The sequence below is a fragment of the Sorghum bicolor genome, chromosome 3 (assembly GCF_000003195.3).
Source record: "Sorghum bicolor cultivar BTx623 chromosome 3, Sorghum_bicolor_NCBIv3, whole genome shotgun sequence".
Lineage (NCBI taxonomy): Eukaryota > Viridiplantae > Streptophyta > Magnoliopsida > Poales > Poaceae > Sorghum > Sorghum bicolor.
In genome coordinates, this window is record NC_012872.2 from 73,443,468 (window position 1) to 73,464,561 (window position 21,094).

The 21,094-nt window shown below is 47.9% G+C and overlaps 2 protein-coding genes across 2 annotated transcripts; both read right to left on the reverse strand.

Moving 5' to 3' along the window:
• Nucleotides 120-4,557, reverse strand: LOC8074090 (probably inactive leucine-rich repeat receptor-like protein kinase At3g28040). The gene is made up of 2 exons (XM_002459086.2): nucleotides 2,340-4,557; nucleotides 120-2,227 (listed from the first exon to the last, which is right to left on the reverse strand). Exons 1-2 carry the CDS (start codon nucleotides 4,067-4,069, stop codon nucleotides 598-600), a joined length of 3,360 nt encoding a protein of 1,119 aa, XP_002459131.2. The 5' UTR covers nucleotides 4,070-4,557; the 3' UTR covers nucleotides 120-597.
• LOC8074091 (probable NAD kinase 1) lies at nucleotides 4,699-10,939 on the reverse strand. The gene is made up of 11 exons (XM_002459087.2): nucleotides 10,670-10,939; nucleotides 10,399-10,515; nucleotides 9,444-9,624; nucleotides 9,200-9,319; nucleotides 8,634-8,926; nucleotides 8,415-8,509; nucleotides 8,040-8,146; nucleotides 7,204-7,277; nucleotides 6,068-6,146; nucleotides 5,602-5,909; nucleotides 4,699-5,447 (listed from the first exon to the last, which is right to left on the reverse strand). Exons 1-11 carry the CDS (start codon nucleotides 10,694-10,696, stop codon nucleotides 5,142-5,144), a joined length of 1,707 nt encoding a protein of 568 aa, XP_002459132.2. The 5' UTR covers nucleotides 10,697-10,939; the 3' UTR covers nucleotides 4,699-5,141.

The window sequence follows — 21,094 nt, forward strand, 5'->3', positions numbered from 1 at the left end:
TGGCTGCTACTGCTTTGCCTGCTACTCGATCCTGCAACGTAACTACAACTCACCCACTGGCCGGCCGGCGGCGAGACGTACGTGTGTCAACCTGTAAGAACGGCCATGACATGAGTGAGTGGAAACGGGACAGCACATGATATATACTCCGACTACACCCGTACTACTGTTTTACAGTTCACTTGCAGTGGCACACTGGCACAGTACAACAGTACAGTGGAGAGCTAGAAGGCGGCGGTTTGAGTTGACATCCATCCAAAAGCCTAGGTGAGGAGAAGCAGAGCTGGAGAAAATTGCCAAATTGGCACGTAGTAGTACACAGTACAGTTGTAGAGCTGAATGAAGATGCATGGAAAAGGAGATGGAGCTAGAACCTGCCCTGCCCTACTGTGTGTGTTGCTATGCTACACTAGCATGAAGGCACATAGTACTTGCAGGATGCCGCCGACCGAACCAGCACACAGCAGCATCAGCAGGCCATCCAGGGTGAGAATAGATGCCGTTGCTTGCATGGCAACGGACACGGCCGGCCGGCCGGACGTTGGTTGGTTGGTTGGTCGTGGCACTCGTGACTGACAGTGAGGATGGATGCATGGATCAGAAGGCTTCCATTCTGCCGCCGCCAGCGCCAGCGCCACCCACGGGCGCCTTGATGACCTGCAGGATCTGGACCACCTCCGCCATGGAGGGTCGGTTGGACGGGATCTGCGACGTGCACACCATGGCCAGCTTCAGCACCGGCAGCACCTCCTCCTCCGGGACGTGCCCGCCGCCCATGCCCATGCCCGGGTCCACGCACTCCAGCGCGTTGCCGTGCTCCAGCAGGACGCGCACCTGGTCCATGAGCACCACCACGTCGTCGTCGCCGTACTCCACGGCGCGACGCCCCGTCACCAGCTCCAGGATCAGCACGCCCAGCCCGTAGATGTCGCACTTCTCGTTCACGCGCAGGCTCTGGCACGCCAGCTCCGGCGCCACGTACCCCATCCCGCCGCCGCCGCCCGCCGCATGGAACCGGCCGCACCCGCCGTCCGCCAGCTTCCCCGGCACCGGCAGCAGCCGCGCCAGCCCGAAGTCGCCCACCGCCGGGTTGCACTCCGCGTCCAGCAGGAAGATGTTGCTAGGCTTCACGTTGTAGTGGACCAGCGGCGGCCGGAACGCCTGGTGCAGGTGGGCCAGCGCCCGGGCCGTCCCGGACACCACGCGGAACCGCTCCTCCCACGTCATCGGCGGCAACAACTCCTCGCCGCCGTTGAGGTGGAGCCGCGCCTCCAGGCTGCCGTGCGCCGCGTAGTCAGTGATCAGCAGCTGAAGCTGAGGCGTCCAGTAGTAGCCCTTGAGCGGCAGCAGGTTCGGGTGCCGCGCCTTCCCGAGCACGCGCACCTCACGCTCGAACTCCTCGCGCGACCGCACCATGTTCGCCGCCACAAGCTTCTTCACCGCCACCACCCGCCCGTCGCCCACGGGCGCGCGGTACACCGTGCCGAACGCGCCGCGCCCGATCTCCGTCGCCTTGCTCAGCAGCGCGTCGGCGCCGGCCACCAGGTCCTCTGACCGGAGGCTGCTCCCGGGACCGAACGTCACCATCTTGCCGGCCGCGAGCTTGTCCTTGCCCTTTCCCTTCCCCCCGGGCGGTGACGACGACGACTTGGTCGTCGTGCTGGCGGTGACGATGCTCTCGTCCACCTCCTTCTTCTGGCCGTGGCCGTGGCCACCGCCCGCCGCCTCGGCCCTCCGCCGGGCCGACACGTTGAGCAGCGTGATCACGATGACCCCCAGGACGATCGCGACCGCCGCGCAGATGGCCACCATGGCGGACACGCTCAGGAACCGCCGCTTCCTCGGCGCTCCCACCCCGCCGCCGCCGCCGTTCGTCTCCAGGTTGTTGTTGTCGCCGCCGCCGGCCCCGCCGTGCGTGTACTCGTTGGGGTCCAGCACCAGCGGCTTGGGCACGTTCATCCTGCACGGCTCCGCCACCAGCGGGCTGCAGATGCCCAGGTTGCCCTCCAGCGCGCTCGCGTCCAGGCTCTGGAACACGCCCGACGCCGGCAGCCGCCCCACCAGGCGGTTGTGCGAGATGTTCACGGCCAGCAGGTTCTCCAGCCCGCCCAGCTGCGCCGGGATCTCGCCGCTCAGGTTGTTGTACTCCAGCCGCAGGATCTCCAGCTTCTTCAGCTCCGAGATGCCCGCCGGGATCGGCCCCGTCAAGCCGTTGTGCCCCAAGCTCCTGCAGTTTGCATGCATAAACCAAACCGTTGGTCGTCAGAACTCAGACGACGGACGTGACGTGAGAGAGTGTCGTGATCGTGACACATTCACACATGCAACGCAACACTTACAGGAGGTACAGGGAAGAACAGTTTCCGATGCTGTCGGGGATGGGGCCGGAGAGGGAGTTGCCGTCGAGCTGGAGCACGGCGAGGCTACCGGACTCGCAGAGGTCAGCGGGCATGGCGCCGTACAGCCCGGTGCTACGCAGGTCGAGTACCGTCAGGTTGCGGAGTAGGCCGAGCTCCGGCGGCAGCGGCGTTCGGAGGTCGTTGCGGGACAGGTTGAGGTACCGGAGCTTGAAGAAGAGCGACATCTCGGTGGGGATGCCGCCGGTGAGCATGTTGCCGGAGAGGTCGAGCCACTGCAGCGTCTCCGCCAGCCTAGTGGAGCCGGACGGCAGGACGCCCGAGAGCGCGTTCGACGACACGTCGAGCGTCTCGAGCCCGACGTCGAACAGAGCGTCCGGGATGCTGCCGCTGAGGCTGTTGCCCCTCAGGTGCAGCTCGGCGAGCTTGGTGCACCCGGACATGGAGGCCGGGACGGCGCCGGAGAGCTGGTTCCTAGACAGGCTCAGGTACTTGAGCGCCTTGAGGTCGCCGAGCGAGTCCGGCAGGCTTCCGGTGAACGCGTTGTCGGATAAGTCGAGGTGCTGCACCGCGGCCAGCTTGCCGAGCCATGCGGGGACGTCGCCGGAGAGACGGTTGCCGGACGCGGAGAGGTAGACGAGCGAGCCGAGCTGGCCGATGGAGTCAGGGAGGTGGCCGTCGAACGCGTTGGAGCTGAGGTCAATGGTGCTGAGGTGCGGGCACAGGCCGATGTCGGCCGGGACGGCGCCGGAGAAGCGGTTGCCGCTGAGGCTGAGGGTCTTGAGGTTGTGGAGCCTGGCAATGCCGTCGGTGACTGGGCCGGAGAACTGGTTCCGTGACAGGTCGAGCGTGCGCAGGCGCTCGAGCGGCCAGAGCGCGCCCGCGAAGTCAGGCGAGCCGGAGAGCTGGTTGCCGGACACGTTGAGGTGGAGCAGGAGCGGGCTCTTGGCCGCCAGCCCCTCCGGCACGGGGCCGGAGAACTGGTTGCCGGACAGGACCAGGAAGCGGAGCGTGCGCGGGAAGGCGGGCGGGAGCGGGCCGGAGAAGGCGTTGCCGGTGAGGTCGAGGTAGCGGAGGGAGGCGAGGCGCGCGACGTCGTCGGGGAGCGGGCCGGAGAAGGCGTTGTAGGAGAGGTCGAGCGAGCGGAGGGAGCCGAGGAGGGAGAGGCCCGGCGGGAGCGGGCCGGAGAGGTTGTTGCGGGCGAGGGAGAGGTCCTGGAGCGCCGGCAGGCGGTCGAGGCCCCGCGGCATGCTGCCGGACAGCGCGAGCCCGTCGAGCGCGAGGCGGAGCACGCGGGAGGTGGCCGGGTCGCACTCCACGCGCGCCCAGCCGCAGGGGGTGGCGTCCGACTCCGTCCACGTGGCCAGCGCGCCGGTCGGGTCGGACAGCGCCGACTTGAACACCACTAGCCCCAGCACCTCCTCGTTCACCGCCATCGGCATGTCGGCCTTCGTCGCTGGTGGCGCGCCGCCAATGAGCAGCAGCAGGAGGAGGAGGAGGAGAGCAGGGGAGGTGGCAGTAGCAGTGGCCATTTCTGCTGCAGGTGCCTGGCTGCCGCGTGCAAAATGTTTCCGGGACGGGATAGATATGGTGGCGGTGGCGATGACGGTGGCTGGCAGTAGATGAGATCTAGTGGCGCGGAAGAGAAGAGGGTAGTGTAGTAGTGGTACCGGCGCCGAGCTGTGTTTTGGGGGTGTGCATGGTGGAGGCATCCATCCATGGGAGCCGCAGGGAGGGGAGGAACAGAAAATGCAGGCCGCGCGCGTCGCTGGATTGGATGGGATTGCCCGTGACTCGCGAGCGCGGGCGGGTAGGTTTGGACACAAGGAAAGCAACAAAGGACTTCACGTTCTCCGGTCCTCGGGTTGGCCATGGCCAGGGCCACTGTGACGCTGGGCGGTGGGGTCGCCGGAGGAATCCAGCTCGCCGGAACACGACACCGCACGGCGATTGAGGCGACGACGCGCAAGCTCGCTGCTGGAGTACATACACTCTGCAGCTGTGGAAAGAATCATGCGCCGGCCGTTTTTAATTTCTACTCACGGAGCTTTAATTCACGCAAAAGCAGCCGCAGAATCACGTCGAAAGCTACTCAGCTTTTGTTAATCCTGATCACGGATTCAAAACGCGTGACCGATCGCCCTCGCTCGCAGGTCCAACCGTGCAAGTGGGCAGCAGGCAGGCCACTTGCACCACCCATCTGGCCGTCACAGGAGTAAGCATGCCCACTCCATGACTCCATTCAACATTCATCAGTTCAGTTATCAGCATAGAAGCTGAAAAAGGGATGGAGGCTTCCCATCAATCGTCACAAGTGCGCAGATCGCATGACTGCAAGCTGTAACAGAAGCTGCCATCTCATCGCGTATGGCTCGCGGATTATTTCATTCAGATCTGGGGAGCATCACATGTATACATGCATACATTGGTGGTGCATTATTCAACATGTTCAGTCTTTGCCATCCATATCTATCTATCTATCTATCTCTCCCCATACTTTATCCAGAATCAGTGTACATATCTTCTCCCACGTGTGCTATAATCAAGCACTGAAGCACAGAAACCTGTACACACACATGCATGGCCATGGCTATATATTTGGACTCTGCACTATACCTCATATCTAAACGCACGCAACTTTGTATATATATAACACACATGAACGGTAAAGGTGAGCACCCTCGAGTAGATACAATTATTCCTCTTGATGTTAGCTGCACTTTGAGGATTCCCAGCTTGAATTCTGGCACTGGACTGATATATAACTGAAAAAAATCTGTTGCATCAATCACGCGGGCCGTCAAATGACTGGGATTTCCTCAAGTTCCAGTGGAGGCCCTCATGGATGCTGCGGAAGAAATCGGTGGTCGAGTCCACCAGGCAGGCTGTGGGCACAGGCCAAGGAGAAATGCTGCAGATCAGGGCGTCACCGGGCGATAGCTGCTGTCGATCTTTGCCGTCAAAGGATGCCCAGGCAGCCCCCCTGCTGTTGTATGGCACTTGAACGCGCAGAGTCACGTATTCAGGCAGAATCAAAGGTCTGAATGACAAGGAGTGCGGACAGATTGGGGTGAAAAGGATCCCTGGGACCTGTAAGCCCAGGCTAGACATTAGGAAACCATGGCAAAATGGCAGGATAGACAAGTAATGCTGAGCTCCCACTGGAAGAAGATTTGTGTAACAACCCAAACATGAAGACTGAAAATTGGTCAATTAATGCCATATAAAACAATTGGGGGCATACCTGAGGATGAACCATGGATCCTCCGGCTGCTAATGAATATGCTGTACTTCCAGATGTGGTTGATATGATTAGTCCATCTCCTTGTACACAAGTAACAAAAGAACTGTCACAGTAGACTTCCAGGTTGGTAAGGTAAGACGATATTCCTCGGTCAATTGTAACTTCATTTAACACTAAGAATGGCTCCTCAGTCATGATTTCATCCTTTGCCGCATCACGTATTACATGACACTGTATACGATTTCTCAGCGTGATGCTAAATGGCCCATTCAGCACATTGTCCAACAACTCACGGTATTGCTCGCTTGCTGAAAAGACATGTTAAGGACAACATAATAGATAACGAACAGGAGTATCAATAGGATACAAGAAAGCTTCACATGCTTCTGAGATCCAGTAAAATCCAGCTGTTCTAGGCTACTTGTATTATTGAATAGAGCATGTCAGCACTGATGGTGAAGGATACGGAAAGGCGTCATGAAGCCCAGTGATCCAAGGGCGAATGCAACAACTGGAGGAACTGGTCCTTTGAACAACGACGCAGCCTGTTTAGAGGGATCCAGCCAATTTCTAGTTTCAGTTGGAGAGCAGTTGGGTAAAATAAAACTAAGTGAAAATAGAAATCCAAATAAGAAAATGAGAGTATTATCAGAATAAGCAAATGTCTAGCAGTTGGCAGGCACGCAACATGCAAAATACTAACATAAAACATGTAACAGGTAAACTACTGAGGTGGTTCACACAGTGAATTGTATTAGTAATCTTTGCTTTGTCATTGAAAAGTCAGCGCCTGAATAAGAACAGCCATCTTCCATAGAAAGCAAGAGACTGCAAGGCTACCATAAATTTGGCTCGGAGCCCCGGACAGCACAGTAACTGTCATGAAAATTCCTGGAGGGATCTACAGGCCTTCCATTTCAGATGTTATGTTTTTTGAGGAATATTTCAGATGTTATGTTACCACCTAAACTATATATGCATTGATCAAAAATGACAATTTCTGTGAAATAGTTGATTCATCCAAATGTTCTGATCAGATCAAAGTTTAGCTAGTTGAGGCAAAGCCAGTCAACTGACTGCTAGGTCCATGTGATCCTTCTAAGGCTCCGCATATTCAAAAACTCATCACATGAATAACAATTTGTTTCTGAATATTAAAAGTATGTAGGATGAAGCTCCACACTGACATGACCACGGAACAAATAGGAACCTCAGAAACTATGCTTCCTGCTTGCATCACCTACAAGCTCAAGTTTCTGAAACCTAATAAGCGCATGAATTGTAATTGGACACACTACTCCCATAGCCAACTGAAAGCATGGACCAAAAGGAATTAGCCAAGCAAACTAATATGATGCCAGGGTCCAAGTACTGCTGAATGATGGAAGCACAAAAGAGGTAATTATTTATATATCAATCAAAAAAAAAATTACAGATAACGTAGTATAAATCTAGTTATTTTCTTGCTAATCTAGAACAACAGCCATATAACTGAAGGTATCACTATATCAAAATGGATTAAAAGAAAAGAAGCTTCAGGGTCCAGATAACATTTTGCAAGCATGCATCACAATTGAAATATAAAAGAAAATAGATGCGTACCCACAGAACAGTTCCATCACCACCCAAAGTTACAATTAGATCAACCTTCGTGTGCAGCATCTTTATCTCCTCATCTATAAGAATTTTCTAATTAGTTAGGCAGAACACAGGAAGTGCTATGTCAATAGAATAATCGTAGGAACAATCTAGATATATCTATAAGATGACAATAAGAAAGTAGAAGATGAAGAATGTTGATGAATAAAATACTACAGTGGAAAAGTATGTTTTTATGCTAAATGTACTAAGTAATCTTAATATAGTGCTACTCTGTAAGACAGCTGCTACTGCACATGCAACATACACGACTCAAACATGTCCTGCATCATTCATAGTGATACAAACACAGCTTAATACTGTGCTCAGTAGCCAACCCAGGTTCATCTCCTCCATATTTCATAATATATTGGAGGGGAAGATCTCTCCCTTCCAATCTGGTTTTTTTTTTCACTGTGCACAGTTTAGGCCAAAGAATGTTTTTGACTAAAATATTAGCATTGTGATCTGACCAGTAAGGTTGGATTTGAGAACGTCAGCATCCATAAACATTCCACGATAGTAATATGCATTGCAAATTACATGGGCAAATAGGATAACAGAATATCAACATATAAATAGCAAGATGAGGCAGAAACTTCATATCACCTGAGCACCACTAGAGTCTTGCAAAAGCATGTATAAACTATCCTTAAACACTCTCCAAATTACCATACCTTATTAATCAATTTATTCAATTCCCATCACAAAAGGAAAAGTATCTTCTTGAGTAATCTATGTTCTGAACTGCTAATCTAAAGCACATGGAAGATGTGCATCACATAAGTTAAACCTCTTACCATTATCCCATGTTTGGACGAAGTTGTAGTAGGAATCCTCTGTTAGAAGTTCCTTTCTAACACGTGGCTCAACAAAGATGTTTATGTTTTTACTCTCCCTAAGCCATCTGCGGAAAAATAATTCAAAACCTTTCAGTGGTGTAAGCACAATATGCAGGCTACCTGTGCAGTAGCATATAACCCATGTAAGTTGTGATTCATCAGGTACAAAAACATATCAAGGGTGCTGATTTCTAAAAATATTGAATTATGTCATTTAAGACAATTTGATTTTCATATGGTACAGTTGACAGCATTTGAAACAGAATTATGGAAAAATTACTAAGTATATTAATGGATAAGTAGTGGTGGTGCAAAGCAGGGAAGAGAACACACCTGACCATTTCAGCACAAAGAACACGCACAGAGTTGGAATTCGGTTTGGTTATGAAAAGCACTGTTTGTGGTGGCGATTCCCATTTCAGTAAGATCTGAAAGCGAAGTATTTGTCATCATTGGAAGAGAGAGGAGCAAAAGTGTGATAATTGTTTGGTAAAAAAAACTCTAGAACTATCTGCCATTCAAAAATGAATTGAACAGGACAAATGGACCAACCTGCTTATTGCTCCTTTCTGCGGTTGTTATATCACCTTTTTCAAAGGACACAAAATCATGCTTATGCTGACCATTTTTATCCCCATTACATCCCCATGAAAGTTTAAATGATGCCTTTCTCCCCACCACCTTGTGATTAGATCTTGGGATAGGTCCAGGAACTTCGTCCTGGAGAACCTCATGTGCACATATACCATGCTTACCGCAACATCCTAATTGATCGGGTGCAGGTGTCTCCAGGGTTAGTTGGCTGGCCAGTTTGTCCAAGTCGTTACTGATACAACTGTTGTAGCCTGCACAAGATAGAATTCCAGTTGCTGAAGAGAAACAAATAGTATATATGCAGAGCACAATAATATAGTATTCCACAGTGTAATATGTGTGTCTAATTTTGGGGTCCATCCAATAATGCTATGATAACCCCCACACCCTCAAGTCACAAACAAAGCCACACCATCAAATGGAAAACATAGATAGCAACTTGAAGCAATAGTTAATGGATTGCTCAAGTTATGAGATTGTTTCACTAAAAGTAAAATGATCAATAGCAAATGCACAAATCTCACCTTTGATTTTACTCTGCTGCTTGTGCGCTGTCTCTAATTCATACTTACGTTTCCACTCTGCTGCCTCTGCTTGAGCAGCAGCCTTCCCTTCAGCCACTCGTCGTAAGGCTTTTGCAACAGCTTCAAATTAACATAAATTTATAACTATTATTATTTTAGTAGTAAATGGAAGGTTCTACATATGTTTGTATTTTTGTAGTACATTTTAGGCTTCAATCAAAGTAGAAACTATGTCTATCCTTACTTCTCATGGCTTCTGAAAACTCAACAAGGTGTGCATCAGTTGACCTGACAGGAGTTTGAGCAAGAAATTCATATGCTGCCTTCTCTGATTCTAGTGAACCAGTAGAACTAGCTGTGGAGATGGATCCATTTTCACTTTGATGTGAGGCCACGATATCTACATTTACTCTCTCATCAGAAACCTAAAATACAAGCAGGTGTGTCAGTGTGAATATAAAACAATGGGACATCTGACGACTGTTAAAAAAAACAGTCTCTCCTTTCATTGTAAATATATCAAATGCCTCCAGAAATAAATGTATCCAGTTGTTTAAGATTGCAATGACATATTTAGCTTAGTTTCGATTCACAGATAAAACATTGAGAAGTTTTCTGATAAATTCAGATTTAGACTCACCAACTTTTGAACTCCATAACCAATACCCAATAAAATGCTGATTGGTTTATTTAACTCAGAGCTTAAATAGGCTCAAACTGCAAAATGATGCAATGTTAAACTTGGAATATGTTGGGTTTTCTACAGGTAAGGTAACAAAGTGATTTTGCCTCATATTTTCATGTGCATGACTCGGATTGGCAATCGGTGTGACTTTCTAGCTGAAATCAAATCACAAATTCAAGTTTCACATATTATATATGCAAATGCCTGTACTAAATACGTTTTTAAACAAATACACTAAACACACCGGAACCAAGCTTTTCCCCACAAAATGGGGAAAAGAGGTCAAGCCCATTGGCATTTCTGGTCCAGGAACTTCCCGAGCTTGTAAGATAAGCTAGTTACTTAAAACACTTGTACGACAAAAACAGAAGACGTAAAACTCAAGGACACTCCAGCTAGTTACTTGGCCGCCCTTACTTATTACGCAATCGCAGGACGAAGAACAAAGCTACGAACGAGACGAACTCAAAGCGGGCACATGTTCCTTAAGCCATCTATACAAGTCTGCACGTACCGAGTCGACCAATGATCTGATGCTCGGAGGAGCTGGGATCGGAATCGGCGCAGGGCCGATGCTCCGGAACTTGGAATCCGACGGCGCAAGCTGAACTTCCTCGGAGGACGACGGCTCCTGGCACACAGAAACCACGCATTCATCAGAACCAGCTAAACCAAACACTCCGTCGAAGCAATTTAGGCGGAATTCGGCCGCCCAGCCGCCCGAACCGCCACCAGGAGTCGCCCCAGCGCAGCTAGAGCGGACGGATCGGGAGCAGCCGGCGTACCTTGTCGGCGAGCTCGTCGAGCGACATGGCGCCGCGATCCGGTCCGCTTCGCGTCCTCGCCGTCGCAGAGAACACCCCCCCGTACTACTAGTTCTGCTCTTGGCTCCCGGTCCTGGGGGCTTGGGTGGGCAGTGTACTTGGCCTCCGATTCGCGAGGTGGGGAGAGAAGGAGAAGAAGAGGTGGGTGGTGGACGGGTGGCCGGTGGGTGTGGTGCGAGGCGACGACGCCGAGGCCGGTGAGGACTGGAGCACCACCTCTCCCCGCCCGGCGCGGCTATTTATCGGCTTCTGGTTTGACGCCGACGGGCGCTTGTCGGTGGGGCCCAGCTGCAGTGGGACGGTCGGCTTCCGGCTGACGCGTGCTGGGAAGGGAGCGGCATGGCGTGTGGAGCCTTCGTGGTTGCTGCCGGGGTCCACCACGCTTCTCATTTCTTTTTTTTTCTGATTTGGGAATTATTAAATTAATCGAATTAATACCCCCAACTTTTGGGGAGACATGGGTGTATCCGTTGAAAGAAACTTTACACGGGTGCATGTGCAGCTCATTTATATTCTGCGAAGTAGATCTGCAGCCTAATCTCAAAGCAATTTTTTTTTGAATTCCTATTTATAAATATGAATATATCATGTATTCCCTTTGTACGGTAATGTAAGTACATTCAAGAAATTATAAGACAAACTAAGAGAGAATATATGAGACACATGTACCCTCATTTTATTTCCTAATCAGATGCTATCAACAACATGATTAATGGTGATTGGTTGATAAATAGAAAGTATTTAATGTAAATTGGTTTTGTCCTCTAAAATGTATTATATTTGAGAACAAATTGTAAATGATAAAATGTATTATATTACAGGACGAAAATAGTATGAAATATGAATAAAACTGCTTGACCTAAAGTGGGAACAAGATCAAGATGAACTTTCCCCAAAAATACATGTATGTGTTGGAAGAAACTCGAGATATCTTGGTGCTTAGAGCAGTTCTATAGTGTGGTGAAAAAATGAATTGACAGAGCATGGAAACTGTGGTGTCGAAATCTAAAATCGGATTCCAGATATGGTTTGATTACAATGGAACAAAATATAAATATTACAAGGGCTATGCACACTAGCTGATGGTGGAAGGGTTAGGGCCTATTTGGATCCTTGCTCTAAACTTTAGAACAAAAGTCTCCAAACATATAGTCTAAAGTTAGTTCTAAAGTTTAAACCACCTTACATTATAGTCTTAGACATAAACAGGAGAGCTAATAAAGTGCTCTGAAGTTTAGAGAAGGGAATTCAAACATAGCCAAAGTGTTATGATAGCCAACAGGTCGAGGTATCTTAGTGGTTGGTGTAGCTCTAGTGTGTCAGGAAAAAACGAACCGTAGCTAACTATAATGGAACCATGCATATTGGACCATGAGGACCATGGTGTCATAATCTAAAGTTGGATTCTAAATATGGTTTGATTGCCATATGTAACAAAATATCAGAAGGGCTATGCACACTAGTTCATTGTGGCAGCATCAAGCGGTATAATAGCTAGTGAGTGTAAACTAAAGTGATTTTGATTTTTAAAATTCAATGTAAGGTCTAAAAAATCAATGCTTGTACGGTAACCACCAAACTTGTGCCGCAGTAAATCACTCTCTTTTCCCTTGGTTCCATTGTGATATTGGAGGTGCCCTAGAACATAAGGTGGATCTTAGTTCTGTTATTTTTTAAAAAAAAAAGAGTTGAATGGTATAGAGTTTGGTTCTCTTCTTGTAAAAATGTCTCTTCGTAGCAATTTTAGACGAGGAGAACATCAACTAGAAAACAAATTGTAGGGGGGAATCTTATCTTATACCAAACGACGTCTTCTTTACCTCGTACTTCAATCTATGGGATTAATACCATCTGTGCAATTAGATCTTGTTTGGAATGATAGGTACGCCACCCTAAATCCACAGAATTGCCACATTTCAAACATGACAAAGCAATCTCTTAGACTTGAGTTGTGAAGCTTTCTTTTTTGGCTAAGATTTGTTATAAGCTTATAAGCTAAGTTAACTTGAACAAGTTCACGGATGCCAGAGACAAACAACCAGGACTTTTATCTCTTGATGAGATGAGATGAGATGAGATGATTACTTGCAAGACTTGTTGGATTGACAATTCTAGTCTTTTGCTACCTACATTGCGGCTAAACGCAATATTCCTACCCCTAGTGACGCGTACTACTTCCCCCACCACAGGTAAAAAAAGAAAAACGTTGTTTGGTTTTACCAGGCACCATCGATTAAAAACCCCTGCGTCCTTTTGGGTCGGCGAATGAAATGAAATAGTCAACGCAAAAGGCAAAAGCACGTTCAAAGGTAGGGTCTTGGTCATCGGCTACCTGTAGCTCGGCTGTGGTTGGTGAATCCGTGAATGAACGGTGACGGTGGTGAGAACAAAATCTCTTTGCCGATTGCAATACTACTAGTGGGGGAGGGAGGGAGGTTGACCGGGAGCGGGAGTGGTTGGCAGGCCCAACAGCATCCCACACCCAGCATTTGGCGACTACTACTCCTACGCCTTGTTTAGTTACCAAAAATTTTCAAGATTTCTCGTCACATCGAATCTTTAGTCGTATGTATGGAGTATTAAATATAAACAAAAATAAAAACTAATTGTACAGTTTACCTGTAATTTATGAGATGAATCTTTTGAGTCTAACTACTCTACACGGCTTTGGCTTTCCAGCCATTCATTAATTTTGAGCATCCTCGTTCAATACTGTAGGCCTTGTTTAGTTCCTAAAAATTTTGCAAAAAATTTTCAGATTTCACGTCACATCAAATCTTTAGACGTATGTATAGAGTATTAAATATAGATGAAAATAAAAACTAATTGCACAGTTTGGTCGAAATTAACGAGACGAATCTTTTAAACCTAATTAGTCTATAATTGGATAATATTTGTCAAATACAAACGATTTCTATTTTACAAAAATTTTTGAAAGTAAACAAGGTCAGTTAAAAGCGTGTGTGTGTCCACTCTGCATTTTTGGAAGCACAGGCCTGCTGCTCTGTGATCTCCTCTGCTTGCTGAGTCTCTAACTTTTTCTTTGCCGTGCCAGCCAATATTATATATGTCTGCCTTTGGAATGCATCGTCGTATTCCGAGGAAACTTTGGAAGCATCATCACAGACCACACCGCCAGAAACGGCGCGGGTCGTGCAGGCACGGCACGGCTCTGCCGCTCTATCTAGTCTCTGCTGCTCCTCTTGACGTTTTCTCCACCACCTCACCAGCGGCCGTCCGACGAGCGCGGAAACGCGTCAGAGCGCACGTCAGCTACCGCGCTACGTCCGGTCCGCCGATGGATTCGAGAGCGTCAAAGTCAGCGGCAGCGGGCACCGGGCAGCATGCTGGCTTGGCGCTGCTGGCCGACGCCGTCCACCGGTCCACGCGATCCGGTGACGCGAGGCGAGGGGACACAAGACACCAACGGGAAGGCCAACTGCGAACGCCCTCCTACACTAACGTCTTGTTTAGTTCACTCCGAAATCTAAAAAGTTTTCAAGATTCTGTCACATTGAATCTTGCAACACATACATGAAGTATTAAATATAGACGAAAACAAAAACTAATCACAGTTTGACTGTAAATCGCGAGACGAATCTTTTGACCCTAGTTAGTCTATGATTGGACAACATTTACCACAAACAAACGAAAATGTTACGGTAGCGAAACCTAAAATTTTTTCACATCTAAACACGGGGGGCTGCCACTTACAAATCGATTTTGACTTAGTGCTGACTCGTTGCTAAAATCTGCAGCTCGTTTTACAGAGAATGCGGTTATACAGGAGTATACTTTAAGAAAACCTATTTAATTGGAGTATACCTTAATTAAAACTGATTCTAATGACCACAACGGCATTCGTGGCTAGCACATGGCCGGATATGCATGACGGGGAGCTCCATCGTACTAGTGGAGTACTGGGCCAGTGTGGTTTATGGTCTATGGGGGGAGGTAACAGATCGATCAACGGGCCGGCGTTGTTGCAATCAGACGTGAAAACGTTTGTGCTCGCACATCATCTCCTCCTCCGAATAAAAGTCCAAACCAACCGACGTGACACGTGAGTGAGTGAGTGAGCTATCTAAAACGTCATCCGTACCGATAGGATAGTGACACGGACCGTTGGTGACAACTGTCGACAAATCGCGCCTTGCACAGCAGTGTCTGCGCGGCTGATCGAGCCAGGATTTATACTCCCACCGATCCAAATGCTCCATAAAAAGATCGAGTAAGAAAAAATAGTTCATATAGCGCTGATAAATTTACTCAATTATTAAGGTATTCATAAGGAAGCGAAAACACACATGACATTTTTTTAACAAAATTATGATTCAGTTGGCGGTTGCTAATGGAAATACAAGCAAAAAAATTGAGAATTTTTAAACACATCAACATGTTTGGTGCTTCTCTGTTCCGACACGTAATAGAAAGCTCAACAATCAATACATCTCTTTTTTTTTCTAAACATTTCATCTCTACACAGGTCAGGAAGAATTTAAGTTTGAGAATCAACATGGCTCATTATGAGCTTGTTAAATCATATGATCAATTGAGAAAGTTTAACCATCTTGCATTGTCCTCGTCTGCTCAGTCACGCCAAACATCGGGTCCTCCAAGGCTCCAACTATCATGAGATGAGACAGGTCTAGGGCTAGGTGTTGTGTGTATGAGTTGGGGGAAGGGGTAACAATGTCTTGCATGCAAAAGTGAGAAATTGGGCATTTCACCTCACGTAGGACCCTTGGTCAGTGTCAGCGTTACATACCATCGACGAGTAACCATACGTATCACACATAGTGAATTGGAGGAGTAGCAAGTGAAGTGTCTATATGCCTAGTGAAAGAGGAAAAAGTATGCATTGCTTGTGCATTAAGCGCTCAGTTCGATATCGATTAGAGGGATGCGATGCAAGTGCGGGAGTGGAAGTTGTGTGAGTAGTGTGTTCCAATGCCCTCGCACGGAGTGCTTCCACCTTGACTTATTACATAGTTGAGTGCAAGGTTACATGCAGATGGTTTGATGGTAGTCAAAAATACTATTCCTCTATTGTACACAATCATATCCAACTATCTATCGTAGCTATGATTCTTGCACGTCATCCTCTATACTTTGGCAGACTTTTGGGTCGCAGACACATCCGAAGAGATAACAAGGATGGTGCTCGTCATACTGGTTAGGTAGCACATTGTCGCGCCATGCTAGGTTGTAGCATAGTGCCAATACATTAAAGAGTACGACAAACACTGCAGCTGATCATGCACAACTATAGTGCTGAGCATGACTCGCGCAATAGCCTATCTAGGTATAGCTTTAGAAAATACTTATACTTATCCTCCCGTGTAATGGTTGCCCAGCGAAGGATAACATGTCCCACTCAAATGTTCATGTACACCAAGTCAGTGTGATACCCCAAATTAGGTATGTTGTAGCCTAATTGGTTTGGCCTACCCTATCCTTGGGAGTCGGTTGTGATCTTAGTGAGAATATCCTTGGCTACTTTTAGATTTCGTCTACGCTGCTCCTGTTATGACTGTGGAGAATGTTATTAAAGAATATGTGATATCTCTAGATATGATAGGCTAAGATCACGTAATTTTGTTTTTCCTTTATCGTTAAGGAAATGTTTCTTACCCTCTAAGCAATGTATTCCTATATAGTTCGTTCACTAAACTCAACAATACAATCAACTATTCCACCGATTCTATTTCTCCTATCCCCTAAGAAAAACTATTTCTTTTACGATCTCCAAAAAAATCAGCATGCTTCTAGTTCACTTTGCAAGCACAAGACTACTATGATATTTGCTTGCTCTCTCTCTCTCATAGCTATTCATCATTCATCAGCTTGTACGTCTTTGTGACACGTCAACAAATATATGCAAGTTCACAATGCATCATTTTCTTAGGAAACTTGGGAAATGAATGCATGCATCACACAAACTAGAACGAATATTATAACTGTCTTGTTCCATTATGTTTATGGATACAGCTTTAAGCTTTGGTCCATGCCATTTTTAGCTCAAAGGTAATGTGCTACTAGACTCACAAGCCACTAGATTCTAAAACATGTGTAAAATTCATACGAGTACTACACTGATACAAGGCATGTATAGCTAAAAGAAAATGTTGACGCATGAGGCAGAGCACACGGCTACAACCGTAAACTGTCTGTGATTACACCAGCCGGTGGGGGTAGGTAGCCGGTATACGCGCACTCGCACCCGCTCCTAAAGCGATTGTCATGCAGAGGGAAGCCGACGATGAAATGTGAATGTGGTGCTGACTGTGCTTGTCCAGCCACGAGAACAGATCAATCGGCTACAACAAGTGCCACGACGCATCAGGTTGCGTGTTCCGTCGCTACAAGTGAAGAGATCAGTGACTGATGCTGAGGCTCTGAAACACATCTGATACAGTGCCGCAGCGCCACACCGACAGTGACATGCAGTATCTGCCGGTGGTGGTTGGCTCGTAAGCTCTTGGAAAAATACTACTGTAACTCATCTGAATTAGTCAGGGGAACCGATTATTGGAGGCCAACGAGTAACATCGGCTCTCTGAAGTGTGAACCGAGGATGGTTTAGTACTGCACTGTCAGGTGTAGTTAAACACTTGACGTTTTTTGGTTAGAATTTGCTGCTGCGTAGCTGATGATTCCTCTAATAACTAGTAGTGGCAGTGCTTGGTCGTGGTAGTAGTAAGTATGTGGACTTGACTGGATATCTCTTAGTTGGTTGGTCACCGCAGCTCTGATGAATTCATACAGTTCGAATCTGAGCTAGTACTGAACATTCGTTAGGCCTTGTTTAGTTTTCGGAACTGTAGCACTTTCGTTTGTTTGTGATAAATATTGTCTAATCATAGACTAACTAGGGTCAAAAGATTTGTCTCGTGATTTACAGTCAAACTGTGTGATTAGTTTTTATTTTAGTCTATATTTAATGCTTCATGCATGTGCCGCAAGATTCGATGTGACAGAGAATGTTGAAAACTTTTTGGATTTCGGGGTGAACTAAACAAGGCCTTAGTCTGCATCTGCACTCGTTTTGTTTGACCGGTGGTCAACGAAAGAAGGACGAGTTAGTTTTGGGTTGGTTCACCTACCACCGATGCTTAAAAGGGATGCAATGCAAGATCGGAAATGCAACAGGATTAGATTCACATGATTTGGTCCAAATTAAATGTTAAAGATAACTGTCAAGGACAAGCTGCAGAAAGAAAACCGTTTGAATGAACACTGCAAAAGAAAAACACTTTTTCTAGCAGAAACCAGAAAAAACAGATTAAACCAAAATATTTAGCCCTGTTAAAAAAATCTGTCCAAGTCCTACAGCATGTATATAGTGAAGATGACTGAAGAAACATGTAATGCAAGTGAACTATAGAAAAAATAGGTGGAGCCCTTGACCCTGTGCTCCAACTGAAAGTGAAGCCCCACATCCAATTGCCAAATCTTGTGCTTGGGGACTTGGAGTAGACAGGTAGAGGCATCGATCGGCGGCGTTGCAGGGGACCTCGGAGCCGTCCCGTCCTCAGTCTTCTCTCTTGCCAAGGTCTTGTTTAGTTCATCCAAAAACCAAAAAGTTTTCAAGATTCTCTGTCACATCGAATCTTGCGGCACATGCATGAAACATTAAATATAAACGAAAATAATAACTAATTACACAGTTTGACTGTAAATCACGAGATGAATTTTTTGACCCTAGTTAGTCTATGATTGGATAATATTTGCTACAAACAAACGAAATTACTATAGTAGGCGAAAACTTTTCATTTCGGGAACTAAACAAAGCCCAAGTTGAATTGGAGCAGCACAGAGGAAGCGCAAGTCCCGGCTGTCACGTTTGGGGCTGATCACTCTTGGCCCAATTATTAATCCTACACAAAATAATAAGACATGGCGAGGTCAATTATGCCACGCACGGTTAATATAACTGATGGAATGGAGTTGATTCTCAAAAAAAAAAAAAACAGACTAATGGAGTTGATTGGAAATCTGGGATCATCAACTCGACATTTTCACAAATGGACTTACATGTACCTTCCCAAAGATCGTGTCACAACTGTACGATATATGCCCGTTGACCCTAGTTTGGCAGTTGTTAAGGTGTGTCATTTTGATTCTGAAATTCTCAAAACGCTCCCCGCGCTGCGTAGCAACGAAAAGGAGGCTCCAGCGAGCGCGAGGTGGTTTGTGCCTCCAGGTCCAGGCCGTGGGCCTGTGCAATGTGAGTGCACGTGTCAATCCGGCTTGCTCCTGCATGTGCCGGGCCAGCTGCTTGTATTCAGCGGAGGAGGTATTAAAATACTGGCCCAGAGATGATGGCCCTGAACACAGATTTCCTTTTTTCCCCCAGCTCTCTTGTCTATTGCAACTACACAACAAGCGCCAAATTAGACCGTTGCCAAATTCACAACTCCGAGGCGCCATTGTTAGAGAGGGTAGTTCATCTGAGCGTGGGTAATGTTAAAACCTACTCCCTCCCCCTCTATCTTATTCTTAGCAAGGCAGGGGCGAAGCCAGCCATCATTGCTACCAGGGTATTACATGCTACATAGTGGGGTCAATAGTAGTAGCGAGTAGTGATTAACTATAGTTTTTTATAGGATTTGTAAAAATTTATCACGGTCGCTTGACCCCGGAAGGCTAGCTCCGCCCAAGGGTTAGTTCAGGATGGAGGAGGGAGTACGCCTTTCATCCCAGGAACTAGTCATTTCGTTCTAATGCACGTTGAGCTGATTTGCCACTACATATATATCATACCTGTTGTGAATATGCTAAATTGCTAATGCTCTTTATTACGTCCTGACTGAAATATAGTGGCATTTTGAAGCCAAACCATCCTAAATCCGACTAAAAGTTTATTGAAACTAAAAAATTATTTTACGTTATGAAATGAGATTCATTAGAGATATTATAAATGCATTTTTATAATTTATATATTCAATACCATAAATATGCTTGTTCTTTTAAAAAAACTTGGTCAAACTTTCAATGGTTTATTTGACTTAGTATAAAGCTGGAAAATTATTATATATATTTCAGGACAACTGAAAAGCATGGTCAAATATCATCGTGAAAAAAAAACGATTGTTCATGTTTAGTTGCTCATACATACAATGATCTAAATTTTGAAAACTTTGTACACGAGATTGTTTTAGATGGAAAGAGTTTGGAGTCAGCCACAAGAGGCGGGTGGTGAGGAGCGCTAAAATAGAGAAAACAGGAGACGAAGACAATTTATATCTCTACAACTAAAAAGACCCGAAGGTCATCGTCTCCGACGGTTTTCGCCCCCCCTTACCGTGGTTTCGCCCCTCTCCTGGTTTCGCTCCGGCTCGGTCGCCCCCCCCCCCCCCCCACACACACACACTCATCCATGTCGGCGGTTATACCACCCCGTTGTTTCCGCCTTTGACCCACGCACAACTTGGACTCCTCGTTGCCGGAGCTGAGCACTCCCATCAGCACGCCCATCAGCGCCGCACTTCTCGTAGCCGCCGCCGAGCACGCCCGCCGCCGAGCCCTCTCCGCCGGACACGTTCTCCGAGCACACCCGCCGCCGCGCCCACCGCCAGCCCGCCAAGCACGCCCTTATCGTTGGCGACGCCCAGGTCCGCAGCTCCCCGCGCGAGGCTCCGGGGCGCCATCGCTGTCACGCCGCCGCCGCCGAGCACGCCCGCCGCCGAGCCCTCTCCGCCGGACACGTTCTCCGAGCACGCTCGCCGCCGCGCCCGCCGCCAGCCCGCCAAGCACGCCCTTATCGTTGGCGACGCCCAGGTCCGCAGCTCCCCGCGCGAGGCTCCGGGGCGCCATCGTTGTCCACGCTGTCGCCCTCTTCGTTGAGCGCACGCCGCGCAGCTAGCCCCGGCCCCTGCGCACTTGCCGGGCGCCATTGCTGTCCACGCCGTCGCCCTCTTCGTTGAGCGCACGCCGCGCAGCTAGCCCCGTCACCATCCACATCGACACCGTCGCCCTCCCGTCGACGTGCACAGGCTCTCTCTCCCTTCGACTCCGACGACCGCGTATCTACCCTTCGAGGCGCATAGGCTCTCTCCTCAATGATCTTCTTGGCCGGCAGTGCTCTCTCTCCTTTGGTGAGCATTCCAGTTGCGCCCTAGGTGTTCGATTGTATGCCTAAACCAGCTCTGGAGCTTGTTTTGATCCGTTTCTCGACCCAATCCTTTGACAGGTATTCCCATGTGATTACTGTATGTACTTGAAATTTTATTGTATTTGCCTTTGTAGTTTGTGTGTATTGATCAGCGACGCACAGGCGGATTGATCATATTGAGGTCTTGAAGTGTAATGGTGGTTTACCGAGGGAGCAATGCAAAGGCCTCTGAAATCTCAAACTCTAAATGGTGCCTCATCACCAGTGAA